The 20,237-nt window shown below is 44.8% G+C and overlaps 2 protein-coding genes across 3 annotated transcripts in view; both read right to left on the minus strand.

The window, feature by feature from the left end:
- Positions 1–1,711: 1,711 nt before the first annotated feature.
- Positions 1,712–12,103, minus strand: LOC112247955 (THAP domain-containing protein 5). Of its 2 annotated transcripts, none has more exons than XM_042297729.1 (5): positions 11,917–12,103; positions 10,712–10,895; positions 8,776–9,624; positions 8,023–8,191; positions 1,712–2,247 (listed from the first exon to the last, which is right to left on the minus strand). In XM_042297729.1, exons 3-5 carry the CDS (start codon positions 9,096–9,098, stop codon positions 2,146–2,148), a joined length of 594 nt encoding a protein of 197 aa, XP_042153663.1. In that variant the 5' UTR covers positions 9,099–9,624; positions 10,712–10,895; positions 11,917–12,103; the 3' UTR covers positions 1,712–2,145. The 2 variants fall into 2 exon arrangements, with proteins under 2 accessions (XP_042153663.1, XP_042153662.1); XM_042297728.1 differs by having other exon boundaries at positions 8,005–8,191; positions 11,917–12,101.
- A 1,111-nt stretch (positions 12,104–13,214) lies between these two features.
- The window catches only part of LOC112247953 (serine/threonine-protein phosphatase 5-like), a 31,167-nt gene continuing 24,144 nt past the window's right edge, over positions 13,215–20,237 (minus strand). Inside the window, exons 9-13 of the mRNA XM_042297730.1 lie at positions 19,121–19,208; positions 18,997–19,037; positions 18,690–18,868; positions 18,374–18,455; positions 13,215–14,667 (exon numbers count right to left, since the gene is read on the minus strand). Coding sequence (XP_042153664.1) covers positions 14,605–14,667; positions 18,374–18,455; positions 18,690–18,868; positions 18,997–19,037; positions 19,121–19,208 — 453 coding nt within the window. The 3' untranslated portion in view covers positions 13,215–14,604. The remainder of the gene's footprint in view (positions 14,668–18,373; positions 18,456–18,689; positions 18,869–18,996; positions 19,038–19,120; positions 19,209–20,237) is intronic.

A 20,237-nucleotide genomic window follows, 5' to 3' on the forward strand; every position in this document is an offset into this window, starting at 1 on the left:
TGGGGGGGGTTGCCAATGTTAAATAAACTTCAGGCTTGTCTGACGGTAATATTCACAGATATTATTACAAATACGTTAAAAAAAACATTTTTAAAATTCTGATTAAAAAAAATATATATTTTATAATATATTATATATTTTTTTAAATTATATATGATATTCCTTCTTGCTTCCTCTGGTTTAGAAACACTTCGGAAAAGTACGGCAAGTCAAGAGCGATGAAACCTGACTCTTTTCTTCTTTTTTTTTTACTTCCAACGTCGTTGCGTTGAAGCGCGGGACACAGATTCAAATATAAACCGTCTTCTCTGATTGTGAACTGCAGCTGCGCAAGAACCTACCCGTGACTCTCTCCTGTGATTGGTCCTCCCGTGACAATGACGATTGGTTTGAGAACGTCTAATCTCGCCAATACATTTCCGGAAGCAATGTAAACAGGATTATCATAATGAAATAACTGACTGTTAAAATGTTATCAATAAATTACAAGTAATGGAGGGAAAAAGTCAGTGCAAATCAATATTGTATTGTCAATACTTCAACACACAAACAACAAGCTGACGGAGCAAATTTTTCAACATCAAACTGACATTCTGAAAGAAAATTACATTTACAGCAGGGGATAAAATTATAAGATTAAACAAAACAGAATACCATTTTTAGTACATTTCCACTGTCCCAGCAAAACCTACTCCAGTGATGTCACTTCACCTACAGACTGACTAATGTCTCTCCAAAATGTAATAACTGACACACACTAGTAAAATAATTCATCAATAAGGCCTGAGGGGGTGTGGTATATGGTCAATGTACCACAGCTAAGAGCTGTTCTTTAGCACGACGCAACGCAGAGTGCCTGGACACAGCCCTTAGCCGTGGTATATTGACCATATACCACATACCCACCCAAGGTGCCTTATTGCTATTATGAACTGGTTACCAACGTAATTAGAGCAGTAAAACGGATTTTTTTTGTCATACCGTGGTATAGTCTGTTATGCCAATCAGCACTCAGGGCTCAAACCACACAGTTTTATAATAAGTGTTAAGGCCTGAGGGGGTGTGGTATATGGCCAATATACCACGGCTAAGGGCTGTTCTTACGCACAACGCAACACAGAGTGCCTGGACACAGCCCATAGCTGTGGTATACAGTCTGATATACCACAGCTTTCAGCATTCAGGGCTGGAACCACCAAGTTTATAATGACCTAAGACACTAATAAATAATAAAACAGACACGTTCATGCAAACAGATCAGTCTCCATCTTCTGATATTCCAATAGACAAAGTTTCTGATTTTCACATCACATAAAGTGCAGGGTTCATATCAGCTAGATTCCTCATCACTTTAGCAAGGTAACAACTACCTATCTCGCCTGTCTGTTCTGGACCCTGACCCCGTCCCGTGTCTGTCTGTTCTGGACCCTGACCCCGTCCCGTATATATGTTCTGGACCCTGACCCCGTCCCGTATATATGTTCTGGACCCTGACCCGTATATATGTTCTGGACCCCGTATATATGTTCTGGTACCTGACCCGTCCCGTATATGTGTTCTGGTACCTGACCCCGTCCCGTGTCTGTCTGTTCTGGTACCTGACCCCGTCCCGTGTCTGTCTGTTCTGGTACCTGACCCCTGTCTGTTCCCTGTGTATCTGTCTGTTCTCCCGTATCTGTCTGTTCTGGTACCTGACCCCGTCCCGTATCTGTCTGTTCTGGTACCTGACCCCGTCCCGTATCTGTCTGTTCTGGTACCTGACCCCGTCCCGTATCTGTCTGTTCTGGTACCTGACCCCGTCCCGTATCTGTCTGTTCTGGTACCTGACCCCGTCCCGTATCTGTCTGTTCTGGTACCTGACCCCGTCCCGTATCTGTCTGTTCTGGTACCTGACCCCGTCCCGTATCTGTCTGTTCTGGTACCTGACCCAGTCCTGTGTCTGTCTGTTCTGGACCCTGACCCCGTCCTGTATATGTTCTGGTACCTGACCCCATCTCGTCTCTGTTCTGGACCCTAACCCCGTATATATGTTCTGGACCCTGACCCCATCCTGTATATGTTCTGGTACCTGACCCCATCTCGTCTCTGTTCTGGGCCCTAACCTTTCTCGGTTTTTATACTAGACAAGGCATAGAGGTACGCTGTTTATCCCGATCCGTCATAGAGGTACGCTGTGTTGTCCTGTTCATAGATGATAGCCACGGTCTCTCCTGCTTCCGATACAGCAGCACTGGTCTGGATACACACCTGGGAAAGAACAAATACGTTCACGTACAGTTTGACAAATGTTTGGAGAATGTTATTATTTATTTTATCAGAGAGAGGGGGGTATCATAAAGCAGAATCAGCCATCAGTTTGAAAACATTAGTTCTACCAGTATTCTTACTGTTTATCATATAATCCTGCACATTTTATAGTCACAGCAATGTCCTCAGGGCAATGTCCTCAATCACAGGAACATTGGGATCCTCTAACCAGAGGAAAGAGTGCCTCCTACTGGCCCTCCGACACCACTTCCAGCAGCAGCAGCTGGCCTTATCAGAACCAACCCTGCTTAGCTTCAGAGGCCAGCAGCTGGCCTTATCAGAACCAACCCTGCTTAGCTTCAGAGGCCAGCAGCTGGTCTTATCAGAACCAACCCTGCTTAGCTTCAGAGGCCAGCAGCTGGTCTTGTCAGAACCAACCCTGTTTAGCTTCAGAGGCCAGCAGCTGGTCTTGTCAGAACCGACCCTGCTTAGCTTCAGAAGCCAGCAGCTGGTCTTGTCAGAACCGACCCTGCTTAGCTTCAGAGGCCAGCAGCTGGTCTTATCAGAACCGACCCTGCTTAGCTTCAGAGGCCAGCAGCTGGTTTTATCAGAACCAACCCTGCTTAGCTTCAGAGGCCAGCAGCTGGTCTTATCAGAACCAACCCTGTTTAGCTTCAGAGGCCAGCAGCTGGTCTTGTCAGAACCAACCCTGTTTAGCTTCACAGGCCAGCAGCTGGTCTTGTCAGAACCAACCCTGCTTAGCTTCACAAGCCAGCAGCTGGTCTTGTCAGAACCAACCCTGCTTAGCTTCAGAAGCCAGCAGCTGGTCTTGTCAGAACCAACCCTGCTTAGCTTCTGAGGCCAGCAGCTGGTCTTATCAGAACCAACCCTGCTTAGCTTCTGAGGCCAGCAGCTGGTCTTATCAGAACCAACCCTGCTTAGCTTCTGAGGCCAGCAGCTGGTCTTATCAGAACCAACCCTGCTTAGCTTCAGAGGCCAGCAGCTGGTCTTGTCAGAACCAACCCTGCTTAGCTTCAGAGGCCAGCAGCGGGATGCAGGGTGGTATGCTTCTGGACTCTCGAGATTCAGTGCATTCACATTTTGTTACATTACAGCCTTATTCTAAAATGTATTTTAAAAAAAACATTCTCAATCAACAATCAATACCCAATAATGACAAAGCAAAAACAAGTTTAGAAATTTTTGCAAATGTGTAAAAAATATTTACATAATTATTCAGACCCTTTGCTATGAGAATCTAAATTGAGCTCAGGTGCATCCTGTTTCCATTGATCATCCTTCCTTGACATGATTTGGAAAGGCACTCACCTGTCTATATCAACTCCCACAGTTGACAGTGCATTTCAGAGAAAAACCCGAGCCATGAGGTCGAAGGAATGCTTAGAGACAGGATTGTGTCGAGGCATAGATCTGGAGAAGGGTGGCAAAACTGGTCTGCAGCATTGAAGGGACCCAAGAACATAGTGGCCTCCATCATTCTTAAAAATGGAAGCAGTTTGGAACCACCAAGACAGGCCAAAATGAGCAATCGGAGAATAATTTAATTTAACTAGGTAAGTCAGTTAAGAACAAATTCTTATTTAGAATGACTTCCTAACCCGGCCAAACCCGGGCCAATTGTGTGCCGCCCTACGGGACTCCCAATCAGGGCTGGTTGTGATACAGCCTGGAATCAAAGCAGGGTCTGTAGTGAAACCTCTAGCACTGAGACGCAGTGCCTTAGACCGCTGCGCCACTCGGGAGAAGGGCATTGGTCAGGAACGTGACCAAGAACCCGATTGTCAATGACAGACCTCAAGTTCCTCTGTGATGATAGAAGAACAACCATCTCTGCAGCACTCCATCAAATCAGGCCTTTATGGTAGAGCCACTCCTCAGTAAAAGGCACATGACAGCCCGCTTGGAGTTTTCCCAAAGGCACCTAAAGACTCTGACCATGAGAAACAAGATACTCTGGTCTGATGAAACCAAGATTTAACTATTTTTCCTGAATGCCAAGCATCACGTCTGGAGGAAACCTGGAATCTTCCCTACCGTGAAGCATGGTGGTGGAAGCATCATGCTGTGGGGATGTTTTTCAGCAATAGCGACTGGGAGACGAGTCAGGATCGAGGGAATGAGAAACAGAGCACAATCCTTGAAGTCCTGAGCGCTCTGGAGCAGGTTCTCAGACTGGGGCGAAGGGTAACCTTCCATCAAGACAACGACCCTAAGCATACCGCCAAGATGATGCAGGAGTGGCTTCGGGACAAGTCTCTGAATGTCCTTGAGTGGCCCAGCCAGCATCCGGACTTGAACCCAATCGAACATCTCTGGAGAGACCTGAAAATAGCTGTGCAGCGACACTCCTCATCCAACCTGACAGAGTTTGAGAGGATCTGCAGAGAAGATATGGGAGAAACTCCACCAAAAACAGATGTGCCAAGCTTGTAGCGTCATAACCAAGAAGACTCGAGGCTGTAATCGCTGAGTAAAGGGTCGGAATACTTATGTAAATGGTGCTTTATGTGATAAATGTGTAACATTTTCTAAACCTGGTTCTGTTTTGGTATTGTGTGTAGATTGAAGAGTTAAACTTTGAATTCAATTTAGAATAAAGCTGTAATGTAACAAAATGTGTAAAGTCCAAGGGTCTGAATACTTTCTGAATGCCCTGTACATATTCTATATAAAAACGTTCTATCATGTAGTATTTATTTATTTATTTATTTTACATTAAGTGATTTCAGCAGCCCTCTTATCCAGATTGACTTATAATAGTATACATTTTGTTGTAGTGCCCCCAAGGGAAACAAACCCACAACCCAGCCATTTCAAGAGACATGCGCTATCAACTGAGCCTCAACGGACACTACATGGCCAAAAGTATGGGGACACACCTTCAAATGACTGGATTCTGGCTATTTCAGCCAAACGCATTGCTCACCGGCGTATATAAATTCAAACAGTCATGCAATCTCCATAGACAAACATTGGCAGTAGAATGGCCCTTACTGAAGAGCTCAGTGACTTTCAACGTGGCACCATCATAGGATGCCGTCTTTCCGACAAGTCAGTTAAATTTCTGCCCTGCTAGAGCTGCCCCCGGTCAACTGTAAGGGCTGGTTTTGTGAAGTGGAAACATCTAGGAGCAACAACGGCTCAGCCGCGAAGTGGTAGGCCACACGAGGTCACAGAACATGACAGTCGAGTGCTGAAGCACTTAGAAATAGTCTGTCCTCGTGTTGCAACACTCCCTACAGAGTTCCAAACTGCCTCTGGAAGCAACGTCAGCACAAGAACTGTTTGGCGGGAATTTCATGAAAATCGGTTTCCATGGTTGAGCAGCCGCACACAAGCCTAAGATCAGGAGTACACTTCCTGCCTGAATGCATAGTGCCAACTGTAAAGTTTGGTGGAGGAGGACCAATTTCAGCCTAGAGTCTTCATGGGTATGATGCTACAAGCTTGGCACACCTGTATTTGGGGAGTTTCTCCCATTCTTCCCTGCAGATCCTCTCAAGCTCTGTCAGGTTGGATGGGGAGCGTCGCTTCACAGCTATTTTGAGGTCTTTCCAGAGATGCTCGATCAGGTTCAAGTCCAGGCTCTGGCTGGGCCAATCAAAAACATTCAAAGACTTTTCCCTATGCCACTCCGTCGTTGTCTTGGCTGTGTGCTTAGGATCTTTGTCCTGTTGGAAGGTGAACCTTCGCCCTAGTCTCGGGTCCTGTGTGCTCTGGAGCAGGTTTTCATCAAGGATCTATGTACTTTGATCCGTTCATCTTTGCCTCGAGTCTGACTAGTCTCCCAGTCCCTGCCGCTGAAAAACATCCCCACAGCATGATGCTGCCACCACCATGCTTCACCATAGGGATGGTGCCAAGTTCACCAGACATGTTGCTTGGCATTCAGGCCAATGAGTTCAATCTTGGTTTTTGTCAGATCCAGAGAATCTTGTTTCTCATGGCCTGAGTCCCATTGGTGCATTTTGACAAACTCCAAGCGTGTTGTCATGTGCCTTTTACTGAGGAGTGGCTTCAGTCTGGCCACTCTACCATAAAGGCCTGATTTGGTGGAGTGCTGCAAAAACGTATTAGGTATTGTGTGTAGATTGGATGACGACATTTCATTTAAACCATTTTAGAATAAGGCTGTAACAAAATGTGGGAAAAGTCAAGGGGTCTGAATACTTCCTGATACACTGTATATATTGTGATGTATTGTTACATATCGTTATATCTTGAATTGTCCAGTCCCGTACTGGCCCGTCCTGTATCGTCCCGTCCCGTTGTGTGTATTGTCCCGTACTGGCCCGTCCTGTATCGTCCCGTCCCGTTGTGTGTATTGTCCCGTACTGGCCCGTCCCTGTATTGTCGTCCCGTCCCCCGTGTATGTGTATTGTCCCGTCCCGTTATGTGTATTGTCCCGTCCCGTGTGTGTATTGTCCCGTACTGGCCCGTCCTGTATCGTCCCGTCCCGTCCCGTTATGTGTATTGTCCCGTACTGGCCCGTCCTGTATCGTCCCGTTGTGTGTATTTGTCCCGTACTGGCCCGTCCCTGTATTGTCCCGTCCCGTTATGTGTATTGTGGCCCGTCCCGTTATGTGTATTGTCCTGTATCGTCCCGTCCCGTTATGTTATGTGTATTGTCCCTCCTGTATCGTCCCGTCCCGTTATGTGTATTGTCCCTGTACTGGCCCGTCTTGTATTGTCCCGTGGCCCCGTGTATGTGTATTGTCGTTATGTGTATTGTCCCGTTATGTGTATTGTCCCGTACTGGCCCGCCCGTCCCATTATGTGTATTGTCCCGTACTGGCCCGTCCCGCCCCGTTATGTGTATTGTCCCGTACTGGCCCGTCCTGTATCGTTCCGTCCCGTTATGTGTATTGTCCCGTCCCGTTATGTGTATTGTCCCGTTATGTGTATTGTCCCGTACTGGCCCGTCCTGTATCGTCCCCGTCCCGTCCCGTTATGTGTATTGTCCCGTCCCGTTATGTGTATTGTCCCGTCCCGTTATGTGTATTGTCCCGTCCCGTTATGTGTATTGTCCCGTACTGGCCCGTCCCGTTATGTGTATTGTCCCGTACTGGCCCGTCCTGTTATGTGTATTGTCCGTCCCGTTATGTGTATTGTTATGTGTATTGTCCCGTACTGGCCCGTCCCGTTATGTGTATTATTGTCGTTATGTATTGTACTGGCCCGTCCCGTTATGTGTATTGTGTCCCGTTATGTGTATTGTCGTACTGGCCCGTCCCGTTATGTGTATTGTCCCGTACTGGCCCGTCCGTTATGTGTATTGTTATGTGTATTGTCCCGTACTGGCCCGTCCCGTTATGTGTATTGTCCCGTACTGGCCCGTCCCGTTATGTGTATTGTTATGTGTATTGTCCCGTACTGGCCCGTACTGGCCCGTTATGTGTATTGTCCCGTACTGGCCCGTCCCGTTATGTGTATGGCCCGTACTGGCCCGTCCCGTTATGTGTATTGTCCCGTACTGGCCCGTCCCGTTATGTGTATTGTCCCGTACTGGCCCGTCCCGTTATGTGTATTGTCCCGTACTGGTACTGGCCCGTCCCGTTATGTGCATTGTCCCGTACTGGCCCGTCCCGTTATGTGTATTGTCCCGTACTGGCCCGTCCCGTTATGTGTATTGTCCCGTACTGGCCCGTCCCGTTATGTGTATTGTCCCGTACTGGCCCGTCCTGTATCGTCCCGTATTGTCCTTATGTATTAAGTATTGTGTCATGTATGACGTACCCTCTCCAGCAGACGTACCCTCTCTTCATTCAACAAGTTGTTCTGTCTCAGTTGGTTGACGGTGTTTTCCAGACCCACAAGTTTATCCAGGTGTCTCCTGTGTCTCTGCTGCAATACCTTTACCTTCTTCTGAAGCTCGATCACAATGGCTTCCAGCTGCTCCTTACTCAGGCTGTTCTTATTGTAGCTAACAGAGGAGACAGTGGTTAGGGTTACTCAGGATGGTATTGTAGCTAACAGAGATGGTGGTTAGGGTTACTCAGGATGGTATTGTAGCTAACAGAGGAGATGGTGGTTAGGGTTACTCAGGATGGTATTGTAGCTAACAGAGGAGATGGTATTTAGGGTTACTCATGATGGTATTGTAGCTAACAGAGGAGATGGTATTTAGGGTTACTCATGATGGTATTGTAGCTAACAGAGGAGACCTTAGTGGTTAGGGTTACTCAGGATGGTATTGTAGCTAACAGAGGAGACCTTAGTGGTTAGGGTTACTCAGGATGGTATTGTAGCTAACAGAGGAGATGGTAGTGGTTTGGGTTACTCAGGATGTTAACTTTTTTTTTATCCCATTGATTTTGTTGTAATATTTGAGTCACTCAGATATCACATTAATGTTGGGGTGACACGGTATCTTAGCATAACATACTGGCACTAACATTAAGGCAAGAGTCTGAACACAGGGTTTGGGTTAGGCACCAGGCCCAAGACCATCATTCTTAGGGTCAAGGGGTAGAGGGTCAAGGGGTAGAGGGTTAGGGTTCTCTATACCGGTGTTCCTCCAGTTGGCTTCCCCGATGTTCCATATCGTCCTCCTCTGGAGTCTCCCCCTCCTCTGTCGCCAGTCTCTCCAGCGTGAGGATAAGTGATGCAGGAGAGGGGGGCATGTGCTTGGACACTATAGGCAGTGTGGAGACGATGGGTGTGGGGCTGAGAGCTGAGGACAGCACAGTGTCTGGGGGGATGCTTAACTGAGCCGCCCCGCTGGACAGAATGTTGGGAATCGTCTCAAAGTAGGCAATGATCTGAGCCCCACCACCGTGGTCGTCCTGGGAGACAGACAGCTCCTCCATCTCAGGAGAGACGGTCTCCATGACCAGAGACGTCGGGGACAACACAAAATTGTCGACATCTTCCGTCGTTCCGAGGTCATGACCCTCAGTCAAGATGGCCGCTGTGACCCCACTCACCACCTCTTCCAGCTGTTGTGACACCACCACCTCCCCGTCCAGCCCACCCAGATCCTCTAATGTCTGGAACACCGTAACAGGGAAGTCTCCCGCAGCCACGTCATGGCTCCTCCTCCAACGCTGACAGTGTCAGAGGTGCTGTGTGCAGAAGGCCCACTGTGTGGCCAGTCACGTCATGGCTCCTCCCCCCCATCACCGACAGTGGCGCTGTGTGCAGAAGGCCCACTGTCACGTCCCGCTCCTCCAGCAGCTGTGCCTCCTCAGTCACCGAGGGGTTAACAGTGACCTCATAGAGTGTCAATGTGTTGTCACTGTCGGTGGAGTCGCTAACTGGCATCCCAACGTCAGAAGAGGTGGTGGTCAGTGGTTTCCTGCCGTGTCGCAGCCTTTTGGATTTCTGACTCTCACTGTGTTCCTCACCTTTACGTTTCTGACCAAATCAAAAGGGAAGAGGAAGAGTGTTTTCAAACTTCTGAAACTATTTTTTAAGAAATGTAAAGCATAAAAATAAATCTAATAAACTCATGTAGAACTTGAAGGAACATAAACCAACCCCATTACATTTAGGTTGACTTCATCCGGGTTAACACATGGCCACATTTACGGACAAAACCTAGGGTTAGAGTTACTACACGGCGTCTTCTTCACTTTCTCAACATTTTAATACATTACAGCCTTATTCTAAAATGTATTAAATGAAAATGTTTCCTCAATCTACACACAACCACAATGACGATGCACTCAGGACCTTAGACTGGGGCGAAGGTTTGCCTTTCAGCAGGTCAACAACCCTAAATACACAGCTAAGACAATGCAGGAGTGGCTTCGGGACAAGGCTCTGAATGTCCGTGGGTGGCCCAGCCAGAGCCCGGACTTGAACCCGATCTAACATCTCTGGAGAGACCTGAAAACAGCTGTGTAGCAACACTCCCCATCCAACCTGACAGAGATTGAGAGGATCTGCAGTGAAGAATGGGAGAAACTCCCCAAATACAGGTGTAGCTTGTAGTGTCATACCCCAGAAGAGTCAAAGCTGTAATCACTGCCTAAAGTGCTTCAACAAAGTACTGAGTAAAGGGTCTGAATACTTATGTTAATATAATATTTCAGTTTTTTTATAAGTTTACAAAAATGTATTTTTTTTAAAACTGTTTTTTTGCTTTGTCATTATGGGGTATTGTGATGACATTATGGGGTATTGTGATGACATTATGGGGTATTGTGATGACATTATGGGGTATTGTGATGTCATTATGGGGGTATTGTGATGTCATTATGGGGTATTGTGATGTCATTATGGGGTATTGTGATGTCATTATGGGGTATTGTGATGTCATTATGGGGTATTGTGATGTCATTATGGGGTATTGTGATGTCATTATGGGGTATTGTGATGTCATTATGGGGTTCTTGTGGATATATTTGAGGGTGGCAAAAAACAATTGAATCCATTTTAGAATACAGCTGTAACGTAACCAAATGTGAAGGGGTCTGAATCCTTTCAGAATCCAGTGTACCTCAGTGAGCTGGAAGACAGTGGGCACAGCATTATTCTCCAGGTAGCGAATCCCCCAGCGCAGCTTGAAGCTGGAAGATGCAAAATGTTCATGACAGATGTACTGGTGTCTGGAAGGGCTCCAGTCCTCACGACCCATGTTTTTCAACCACTGTTCTAACCGAGCTGGATCCTGCAGTGGAAACCTACAGGGGCAGGAGAACAGTATAATTTTCCAACAGCAACCTTTCTTGAGTCAGCTCATGCCACTGTGACACACATTGCGAAACATTGACCGTGTGGCACAGTAGATCAGCTTACACATTTATTTTTTATTATTATTGTTTTTTTAACTAGGCAAGTCAATTAAATTAATTGTAAATAAGAATGTTCTAATTTTATTTCACCTTTATTAAACTAGGCAAGTCAGTTTCAGAACAAATTCTTATTTACAATGATGCCTACCAAAAGGCAAATGGTCTCGTTAGGATTAAAAATATATAGAGATTTACAATGACGCCAACACTGGCCAAACCCGGACGACGCTGGGCCAATGGGACTCCCAATCACGGTCACGGTCGGTTGTGATACAGCCTGGATTCGAACATGGTGACGCCACTGAGATGCAGTGCCTTAGACCGCTGCGCCACTCGGGAGCCCACACGTCAAATACATTATTAGGGAAACTAACTATCAATATGAACTAGTATTAGCCTTTTAGCCTTTGAGCCATGACTTAATGTTATTTCCCGGAAGCTTTCCAATCTTTGGGGATCTCAGGCGATACGAAAGAGAGGTTGAACAGGCTAGTAATAGGGGTTGCAACAATGATAATGCTTGATACCGTCACCTTGCCATTCACAGTAGCCAACTAAACTTAACTGAAGTCGAGTGGCGACTACAGTTCCAATGACAGATACAATTACGTGTATCCAAAACTATTGTTTTCGGCAGCCAAAAAAATAGCCCGCAAATACACAAGACAATGTGTAATTTAGGGCTAGATTTTGGGTGCTGAAATCAGTAGTTTAAAACTATATTTTTTTTCTATAAAACTTACATTTTGTCACAAAAAATTGCGTTATTTTATTTTTATATTTTTAAACGCGTCCACCCACACTAGTCGCCACTTAACTCTATCGTAAATCGGCGAGTTTAATCATTAATAACGAACGTTACTGCTCGCATAGTTACAGTTAATCTAACAACAAATACAGCCATGCTTACTTATAGAAGCTTTTCCTATCAGAATTGTTGTTTCCAGAATCATTCTTGCAGTTCGGTGCAGAACAATACTTCGGCATCTCGTCAACCACCTTGAAGAGTTATCTTTAAAACTGGCCAGGCAAGGTGAGTTGTCAGTTTTCTGATCCACTTGTAGCGTTCGTCAGCTGTTAGCTTGTGTGCATTACGTCAAAATGATGCGACTCGCATATCACGTGGCGCACGTTTTGCTGCAATAAAAAAAACAACTGGGAACTCTGAAATCGCCGACTGGGGGGGGGGCTCCGACTGGGAAAAATCAATTTTTATTTCACCTTTATTTGACCAGGTAGGCTAGTTGAGAACAAGTTGTCATTTGCAACTGCGACCTGGCCAAGATAAAGCATAGCAATTCGACACAAACAACACAGAGTTACACATGGAATTTTGACCGTGATTCAACTCGGGAACCCTGGCCCTTTTCTAGATCTCCGAACTGAAGAACACTGACGTTATGATTTGATCTGGTATTTACTGAGTTAAAAAATGCGACATTCATCTCCCACTTCTGAGAATAGCTGTAGAACAGAATGAGCCAGATATTTCACTGGTGTAAATGTGAAGCATCCGGTTGACGTTTCCACTCACTACCAAATATGGTGATGAGAGGAAGCCCAATGACCGGCAATGGAAGAAGCCGGAGTGAGATGGATTTTGGCCGATATTCAAATCAAATTCTGCTAATTTTCTCATCGATGAAACATTTGATCTTAATACAATTTTCTGATTCCAAAACGTTTAAATCCATAAGAGTGGACTGTGTTTTGTACTTTACCCTTTGCCAAAGTAAAAAATAAATTAAAAATACGTTGTTTTGGAACGCAAGGACGAATTGAGTTTTTGCACACGCGCACTTGAGTAGGCGTTCCCCAAAGGAAATATGCAAATAAATGCTAGAACGTGCCAATAGGATATCACTAGATCTTCCTTGGCTCAGCCCACCGAATTGCTTGGCTCTGCCCACTATGATTCATTCTCTCCCATTGGAAACGACCGACTCTCTTCTATCTTCAGTCACATATACACACATTTTTGTCTGTGCCTGTTGGTGTCGTTCTTATAACTCAGTGGTTGGTATATGTCTAAAGATGGTAAACTATACTTGGCTGTTGGTATATGTAAAAACAAATATATACACTTGGCTTCATTAGGAAATATATTGGTAATTTCTTTGAAGTGGGTGCATTTCTTGACACAGAGAAATCATCGCAGACCCTGTGCACTGAAATTTCAACATAAATAATCATTCATTTAAAAATCACTGGACTGGAATTTTTTTTATTCAATATCTTTTTTTTTTCCAAACATGTACACAGCATTAATTTTAAATGATAATATATATATATACACACACACATACACTTCAGTGTATACCATTATCTTAAAAAGTTTAGGGCCAATATTGGGACACTGCAGCTGTGCGCATGAGAGAGAGAGAAGGGAGGTGGCTTGGTGTCTGGACGTCCGGGCTATACATCCACACAACGGCAAAGTCACACTGGTAGACAAAACTAACAGTGGAGCGTGTTGAAGCATCACACCAGTGCTTGGCCTTGTAGCAAAGCAGGTCAGGAGAGAAGAGATATTGTGCAAGAGCTGCCGGGAGACAGGAGAGTGACACTACTGACTGAGCTGAAGAGCAGCAACACTCCTGCCCCCCCCCACCTCCCCCCTCAACAGGTAGAGGAGAGGTGCAGCAGAGCAAAAATAACAACGGAATGAGGATCTGTTTTGTACATGTTGAATGTGAAGAACCTACAACATCTGACTACTAGTAATGAACAGCACCGTGCAGAGTGAGACTGGAGACAAACCAGGTTCTTCCCCAAAACACCTCCTTTTCTCCTGAAGATGCAAATCGTAGCTACATTTTTCTACACTCACTTTTGCCCTACTGTAAAAAATATTGAACTTTAATAAAACTATATTTCACAGGATGTATGAACCAATACTGTAGTATAGACATTCTGCTAGCACCCCCTCAACCAGACACACTATAAACGGTGCAGTTGGCCAACCAACTGTATGTTTTACAGTAGCAGAACAGTCAAATATTATTTTTAACAGTTCTGCTGCCGTACGTTCTTACAAAATCCGACAGTTCCGATCATTCCAGTTGTTATTTAACCATACAGTACCAATACAGTATAATTCATCATTCTAAATCACTACCGGGAATGAAACCCATGTGTGGGGACCAATATGGACAGAAATTAGGGAGAGATTGAGTTTTCCAGTTTTTACCATTACAAAACAAAAGAAATGAACACACCCAGTTCTTAACTGTGCCGGTCGAAGATATATATCTGCCATCACACCACCACGTTGTCTACTCTGAACGCAACAAGAGGGATTTACCGGAAACCGGTCGCAATTCGCTCCCCAATCCTTCCCCCTTGGTACTAAACCCTTCAATGTTTTCAGATCTTTAAAGTGCTGACCCTTCAGATGTACAAACATCAAAGAATTAAAAAGGTCAAGGGGAGGGGGGACTACTGGGGGACAGGCTGGGAGAAAGGGATCCCATGGAACCGCATGGACCAGTGGGCCAGGGCATGTTGTTGTCTAAGGAAGGAGTGGTGGGTGTGGTCAGCCAGGAGGTGGGTGTGGTCAGCCAGGAGGGAGGTGTCAGGCTGAGCGTCGTGGGCCTCTCTACATCATCCCCATCTGCATCAGAGAGTTGGCGTACGCCATCGGCTTCACATTCGGATGAGGCTGTGGAGGAAAGATACGAGATATTTTATTGGCCCGTGGTAACAAACATGGAAACTTATTTCCCCCCTCGAAGCTAAAGATCCGGATCCCGCTCACACCTTAATCCCGCTCACACCTTGATCCCGCTCACACCTTAATCCCGTTCACACCTCCCCTTCATGTTTCTCTTTAGTCACCCTCTTCTGAACCAAGCCACTCTCTGCCTCACATTTCTGAACAACTGAAATAACACAACCTGCAGCCATTTAAAAAAAATTTTTTTTTAAACTAGGCAAGTCAGTTAAGAACAAATTCTTATTTAGAAAAACTACCCTGGCCAAACGCGGATGACGCTGGGCCAAATGTGATGCAGCCTGGAGTCTAACCAGGTACTGCAGAGACACCTCTTGCACTGCGATGCAGTGTCTATGACCACCGTGGAGCCCATTTGAATGAACATTCCCACAAATATTTATTGAAGGCTATACAACCCGTCTGTTGTAACCAATATTGCAGTTGCACAAGCAGGGAAGTCCCTACACAATGCATTGTGGCAAAATCCATCAGCATATTGTGTGGTGTAGGCTAATCTGTCTCCTGTTGGTCAGTTATTCTGCTTTATATTGTCTCCTATTGGTGATGGTAATCTACATAGTTATTCTGCTTTATATTGTCTCCTATTGGTGATGATAATCTACATAGTTATTCTGCTTTATATTGTCTCCTATTGGTGATGGTAATCTACGTAGTTATTCTGCTTTATATTGTCTCCTATTGGTGATGATAATCTACAGCTATTCTGCTTTAGACTGTCTCCTATTGGTCATGACAATCTACATAGTTATTCTGCTTTATATTGTCTCCTATTGGTCATGATAATCTACATAGTAATGCTGCTTTAGACTGTCTTCTATTGGTGATGATAATCTACATAGTTATGCTGCTTTAGACTGTCTCCTATTGGTGATGGTAATCTACATAGTTATTCTGCTGCTTTAGACTGTCTCCTATTGGTCATGATAATCTACATAGTTATACTGCTTTAGACTGTCTCCTATTGGTGATGATAATCTACATAGTCTAAAGCAGCATAACTGTCTCCTATTGGTGACGATAATCTACATAGTTATTCTGCTTTAGACTGTATCCTATTGGTGATGGTAATCTACAGTTATTCTGCTTTAGACTGTCTCCTATTGGTGATGATAATCTACAGTTATTCTGCTTTATATTGTCTCCTATTGGTCATGATAATCTACATAGTTATGCTGCTTTAGACTGTCTCCTATTGGTGATGATAATCTACAGTTATTCTGCTTTATATTGTCTCCTATTGGTCATGACAATCTACATAGTTATTCTGCTTTATATTGTCTCCTATTGGTCATGATAATCTACACAGCCTAAATCAGAATAACTATCTCCTATTGGTCATGATAATCTACATAGTTATTCTGCTTTATATTGTCTCCTATTGGTCATGAAATCTACACAGTTATAAATCAGAATAACTATCTCCTATTGGTCATGATAATCTACATAGTTATACTGCTTTAGACTGTCTCCTATTGGTGATGATAATCTACATAGTTATTCTGCTTTAGACTGTCTCCTATTGGTGATGATAATCTACATAGTTATTCTGCTGCTTTAGACTGTCTCCTATTGGTCATGATAATCTACAGTTATTCTGCTTTAGACTGTCTCCTATTGGTGATGATAATCTACAGTTATTCTGCTTTAGACTGTCTCCTATTGGTGATGATAATCTACATAGTTATTCTGCTTTAAACTGTCTATTGGTGATGATAATCTACATAGTTATTCTGCTTTAGAATGTCTCCTATTGGTGATGATAATCTACATAGTTATAAAGCTTTAACCGTCTGTAGATTATCATCACTTTAGACTGTCTCCTATTGGTGATGATAATCTAAAGCAGTTATTCTGCTTAGATTATTGTCTCCAATAGATGATTTAAAGCAGTTATTCTGCTATGTAGACTATCATCCTATTGGTGATGATAATCTACATAGTTATTCTGCTTTAGATTATCATCTATTGGTGATGAGACATAGTCTAAAGCAGAATAACTGTCTCCTAGATGATAATCATGACCAGTTATTCTGGAGACAGTCTAAAGCAGTGATGATAATCTATGTTAGCTTTACCATCACTAATAGGAGACAGTCTAAAGCAGAATAACTGTCTCCTATTGGTGATGATAATCTACATAGTTATTCTGCAGCATAACTGTCTCCTATTGGTGATGATAATCTACATAGTTATTCTGCTTTAGAATGTCTCCTATTGGTGATGATAATCTACAGTTATTCTGCTTTAGACTGTCTCCTATTGGTGATGATAATCTACATAGTTATTCTGCTTTAAACTGTCTATTGGTGATGATAATCTACATAGTTATTCTGCTTTAGACTGTCTCCTATTGGTGATGATAATCTACATAGTCTAAAGCTGCATAACTGTCTCCTATTGGTGATGATAATCTACATAGTTATTCTGCTTTAGACCGTCTCCTATTGGTGATGATAATCTACATAGTTATTCTGCTTTATATTGTCTCCTATTGGTCATGATAATCTACATAGTTATTCTGCTTTAAACTGTCTATTGGTGATGATAATCTACATAGTTATTCTGCTTTAGACTGTCTCCTATTGGTCATGATAATCTACAGTTATTCTGCTTTAGACTGTCTCCTATTGGTCATGATAATCTACAGTTATTCTGCGGGAAAAAAAGTATCAGGAAAAAAATAACTAACCAATGTTTGCAATGATGAGAAAATCCAGGCAGTCAAAATAGACAGTATGTGTTTAATATGCTGGTTTACATTTGCTGTTAGAACAGACGTCGATCCTGTCTTTCGTGTAGGCTACAACATGAAATCACACTCGAGGCATGGAATGCATAGTTGGAACATGTCGACCATGTCTTCAGTGTACAACGTGAAGTTTCCACCTCCACGTCAATGAGGGGGGAGCGGCAGTAGAGGAGTGGGAGCAATGGGCGGCAGAGTGGGAGGCGGCCATGTGGGTGGCAAACGGCCATGTGGGTGGCAAACGGCCATGTGGGTGGCAAACGGCCATGTGGGTGGCAAACGGCATGTGGGTGGCAAACGGCCATGTGGGTGGCGTTACGGCCATGTGGGTGGCAAACGCCATGTGGGTGGCAAACGGCCATGTGGGTGGCAACGGCCATGTGGGTGGCAAACGCCACGTGGGTGGCAAACGGCCATGTGGGTGGCAAACGGCCATGTGGGTGGCAAACGGCCATGTGGGTGGCAAACGGCCATGTGGGTGGCAAACGGCCATGTGGGTGGCAAACGGCCATGTGGGTGGCAAACGGCCATGTGGGTGGCAAACGGCCATGTGGGTGGGAAGAGGCAGAGTGGGAAGAGGCAGAGTGGGAAGAGGCAGAGTGGGAAGAGGCAGAGTGGGAGGCAGAGCGGGAGGCGGCAGAGCGGGAGGCGGCAGAGCGGGAGGCGGCAGAGCGGGAGGCGGCAGAGTGGGAAGCAGCTATGTTAAAAAAAAAATCTTGCCACCTGCACAGAAATCTCTATAAATAGCCACGATGAGTCGGGTTCTAGAAAATCCGAAACTGCAACCAGTTTAAAGGCCTGAAAGGTAATGTAACTAAGTAGATGTACTGTTATTGTAACGTTGGTTAGGGTTAGTATGTCAAAGTTATTATCAGATGTACTTACCACAGCAGTGAACTGGTGAAACTCTGGTTTGAGGTCTGATCCTCTGAGGTGGATGTACGCTCCCTTATTAGCCATCTGATCACTTGAGGGAGAGAGAGAAGGACAGCGAGAGGAAGGGAAGGGGAGAGCGAGGGGAAGGGAAGGGGAGAGCGAGGGAAAGGGGTGAGAAGAGAATACTGATCTTAAATGTCTTTAGAGGGGGTGACATTTGACATGTGAGAGTCTTACAATAGATGTGGTTTAAATCTGGCAATGCATATAAAATAAAAAAAATCACAACACTTGGATTGAATAGTGAGTCTGTTGCCCTAGTTACCAGTAGTTGGGCGCTGAGAAGACTGTGATGCACTTCCCTGAGTGTGTGACCTCATAACCCTCTGCCTTGACCTCGTGACTGCGGACGATGTAATCCAACTTGTTCTGGTCCAGGAACCGCTCGGTGACGTCAGGACCAAACTGACAGCTCACACCTCGCTTAGAGACAGACCGCCCATTCTGGGGGTCAGGAAAAAAAGAAAATAATTAAATAGACAGATGACATGATGCAGTACAGCTATTTAAACCAGATTATATTAGAATTATATTTTGTTGTTGGACAAGAGTGTATTTCTAGGACACCAAACCTGTGGCTGTGGGTCTGACCAGAGGAGATCACACATGGGACCTGAAGAAAAACAAACAGTTGAAACAACACTTTAATTCCTAGGTCCTAAACGAGAAAGATATTGATTAATTGATCGCTCTTACCAGAGTCTGGGGGCTGTCTGTTCCTGTCGATCTTCCTCAGATCGTCGAGCATCACTCCGTCCTCACTGAACAGCCCTCCGTGCATCACCTGACACAGACAGAACACAACTACAGACAATATTCTCAAAAAAATGTCCAGTTGTACAATTGGAAGGCCTCAGCACGGTCGTTCAGTTCGGCTGGCGACTAGCGAAACTTGGCTAGTCGAACTGAAAGGCCGTGCTGCATACTCTCTTAAAAAGACCTTTGCTTGAAAAACGAGAAATAAGAAATAAAAGTGGCAACAGTACCGTTTGTCCATCTTGAGACGCCAAAGTCATTATTCACTTCCTCAAAAAAAGTCAGAATGGATCTAACTCAAGAAATCTGTCATTAATTGAAGTTATTGCTGAAGAGATTTGTCACACAATGTTACATGTAACTTAGAAGTTTGGTGCATTGTTTATCAATTAATTTTTTGATGCAGGAAAACGAGTTCTCTCACTGAATGGCAGACTTTATTGAGGAATCCTTACTGTTGAAAAATCACAGACGAAGGGCCTTTTCTTCACAGACGAAGGGACTCCAGAAAAATTGAGTGCCGAAACAGCCGGAAAAAAAACCCTCACCGAAGTCCAAAATGTCGTCCTATATGAACAAACTCCACCGAACTGTTTCGGCTGGGAAGCATGCGGACGCCTTAACAGACAACCTACCATGACTTTGCTGTTTAATACACCATGTGAGGGCTGTCAGGGGTCAAAGGTTAGAGGTCAGGGATACCTAAAAGGACTTTGCCGTTGATGCACTGCGCCACAGGTTAGGGCATGGGTGTCAAACTCTGGCCCGTGGGCCAAATTTGGCCCGCGGGGTAATTATATTTGGCCCGCGAGACAATACCAAATTACTACTAGAGCTGGCCCGCCGGTATTATACAGCGCATTCACCACTAATACTACGAATCCCATAATGCTCTGCTGTTTTCGCGCGCCAATCAGGACAGGACCCAGAAACGCTCTCTCCTCTGTGACAGTAGTCATAGCAACATAGACGCTACAACTGTCAGCGAGCTAACCCTTCCCAAAAATGGCGAAAGAAAGGCAGAAAACAGGAGCTTTCTGGACAAGTGGGAGGCAGA

This window comes from Oncorhynchus tshawytscha, linkage group LG14 (assembly GCF_018296145.1).
Source record: "Oncorhynchus tshawytscha isolate Ot180627B linkage group LG14, Otsh_v2.0, whole genome shotgun sequence".
NCBI lineage: Eukaryota > Metazoa > Chordata > Actinopteri > Salmoniformes > Salmonidae > Oncorhynchus > Oncorhynchus tshawytscha.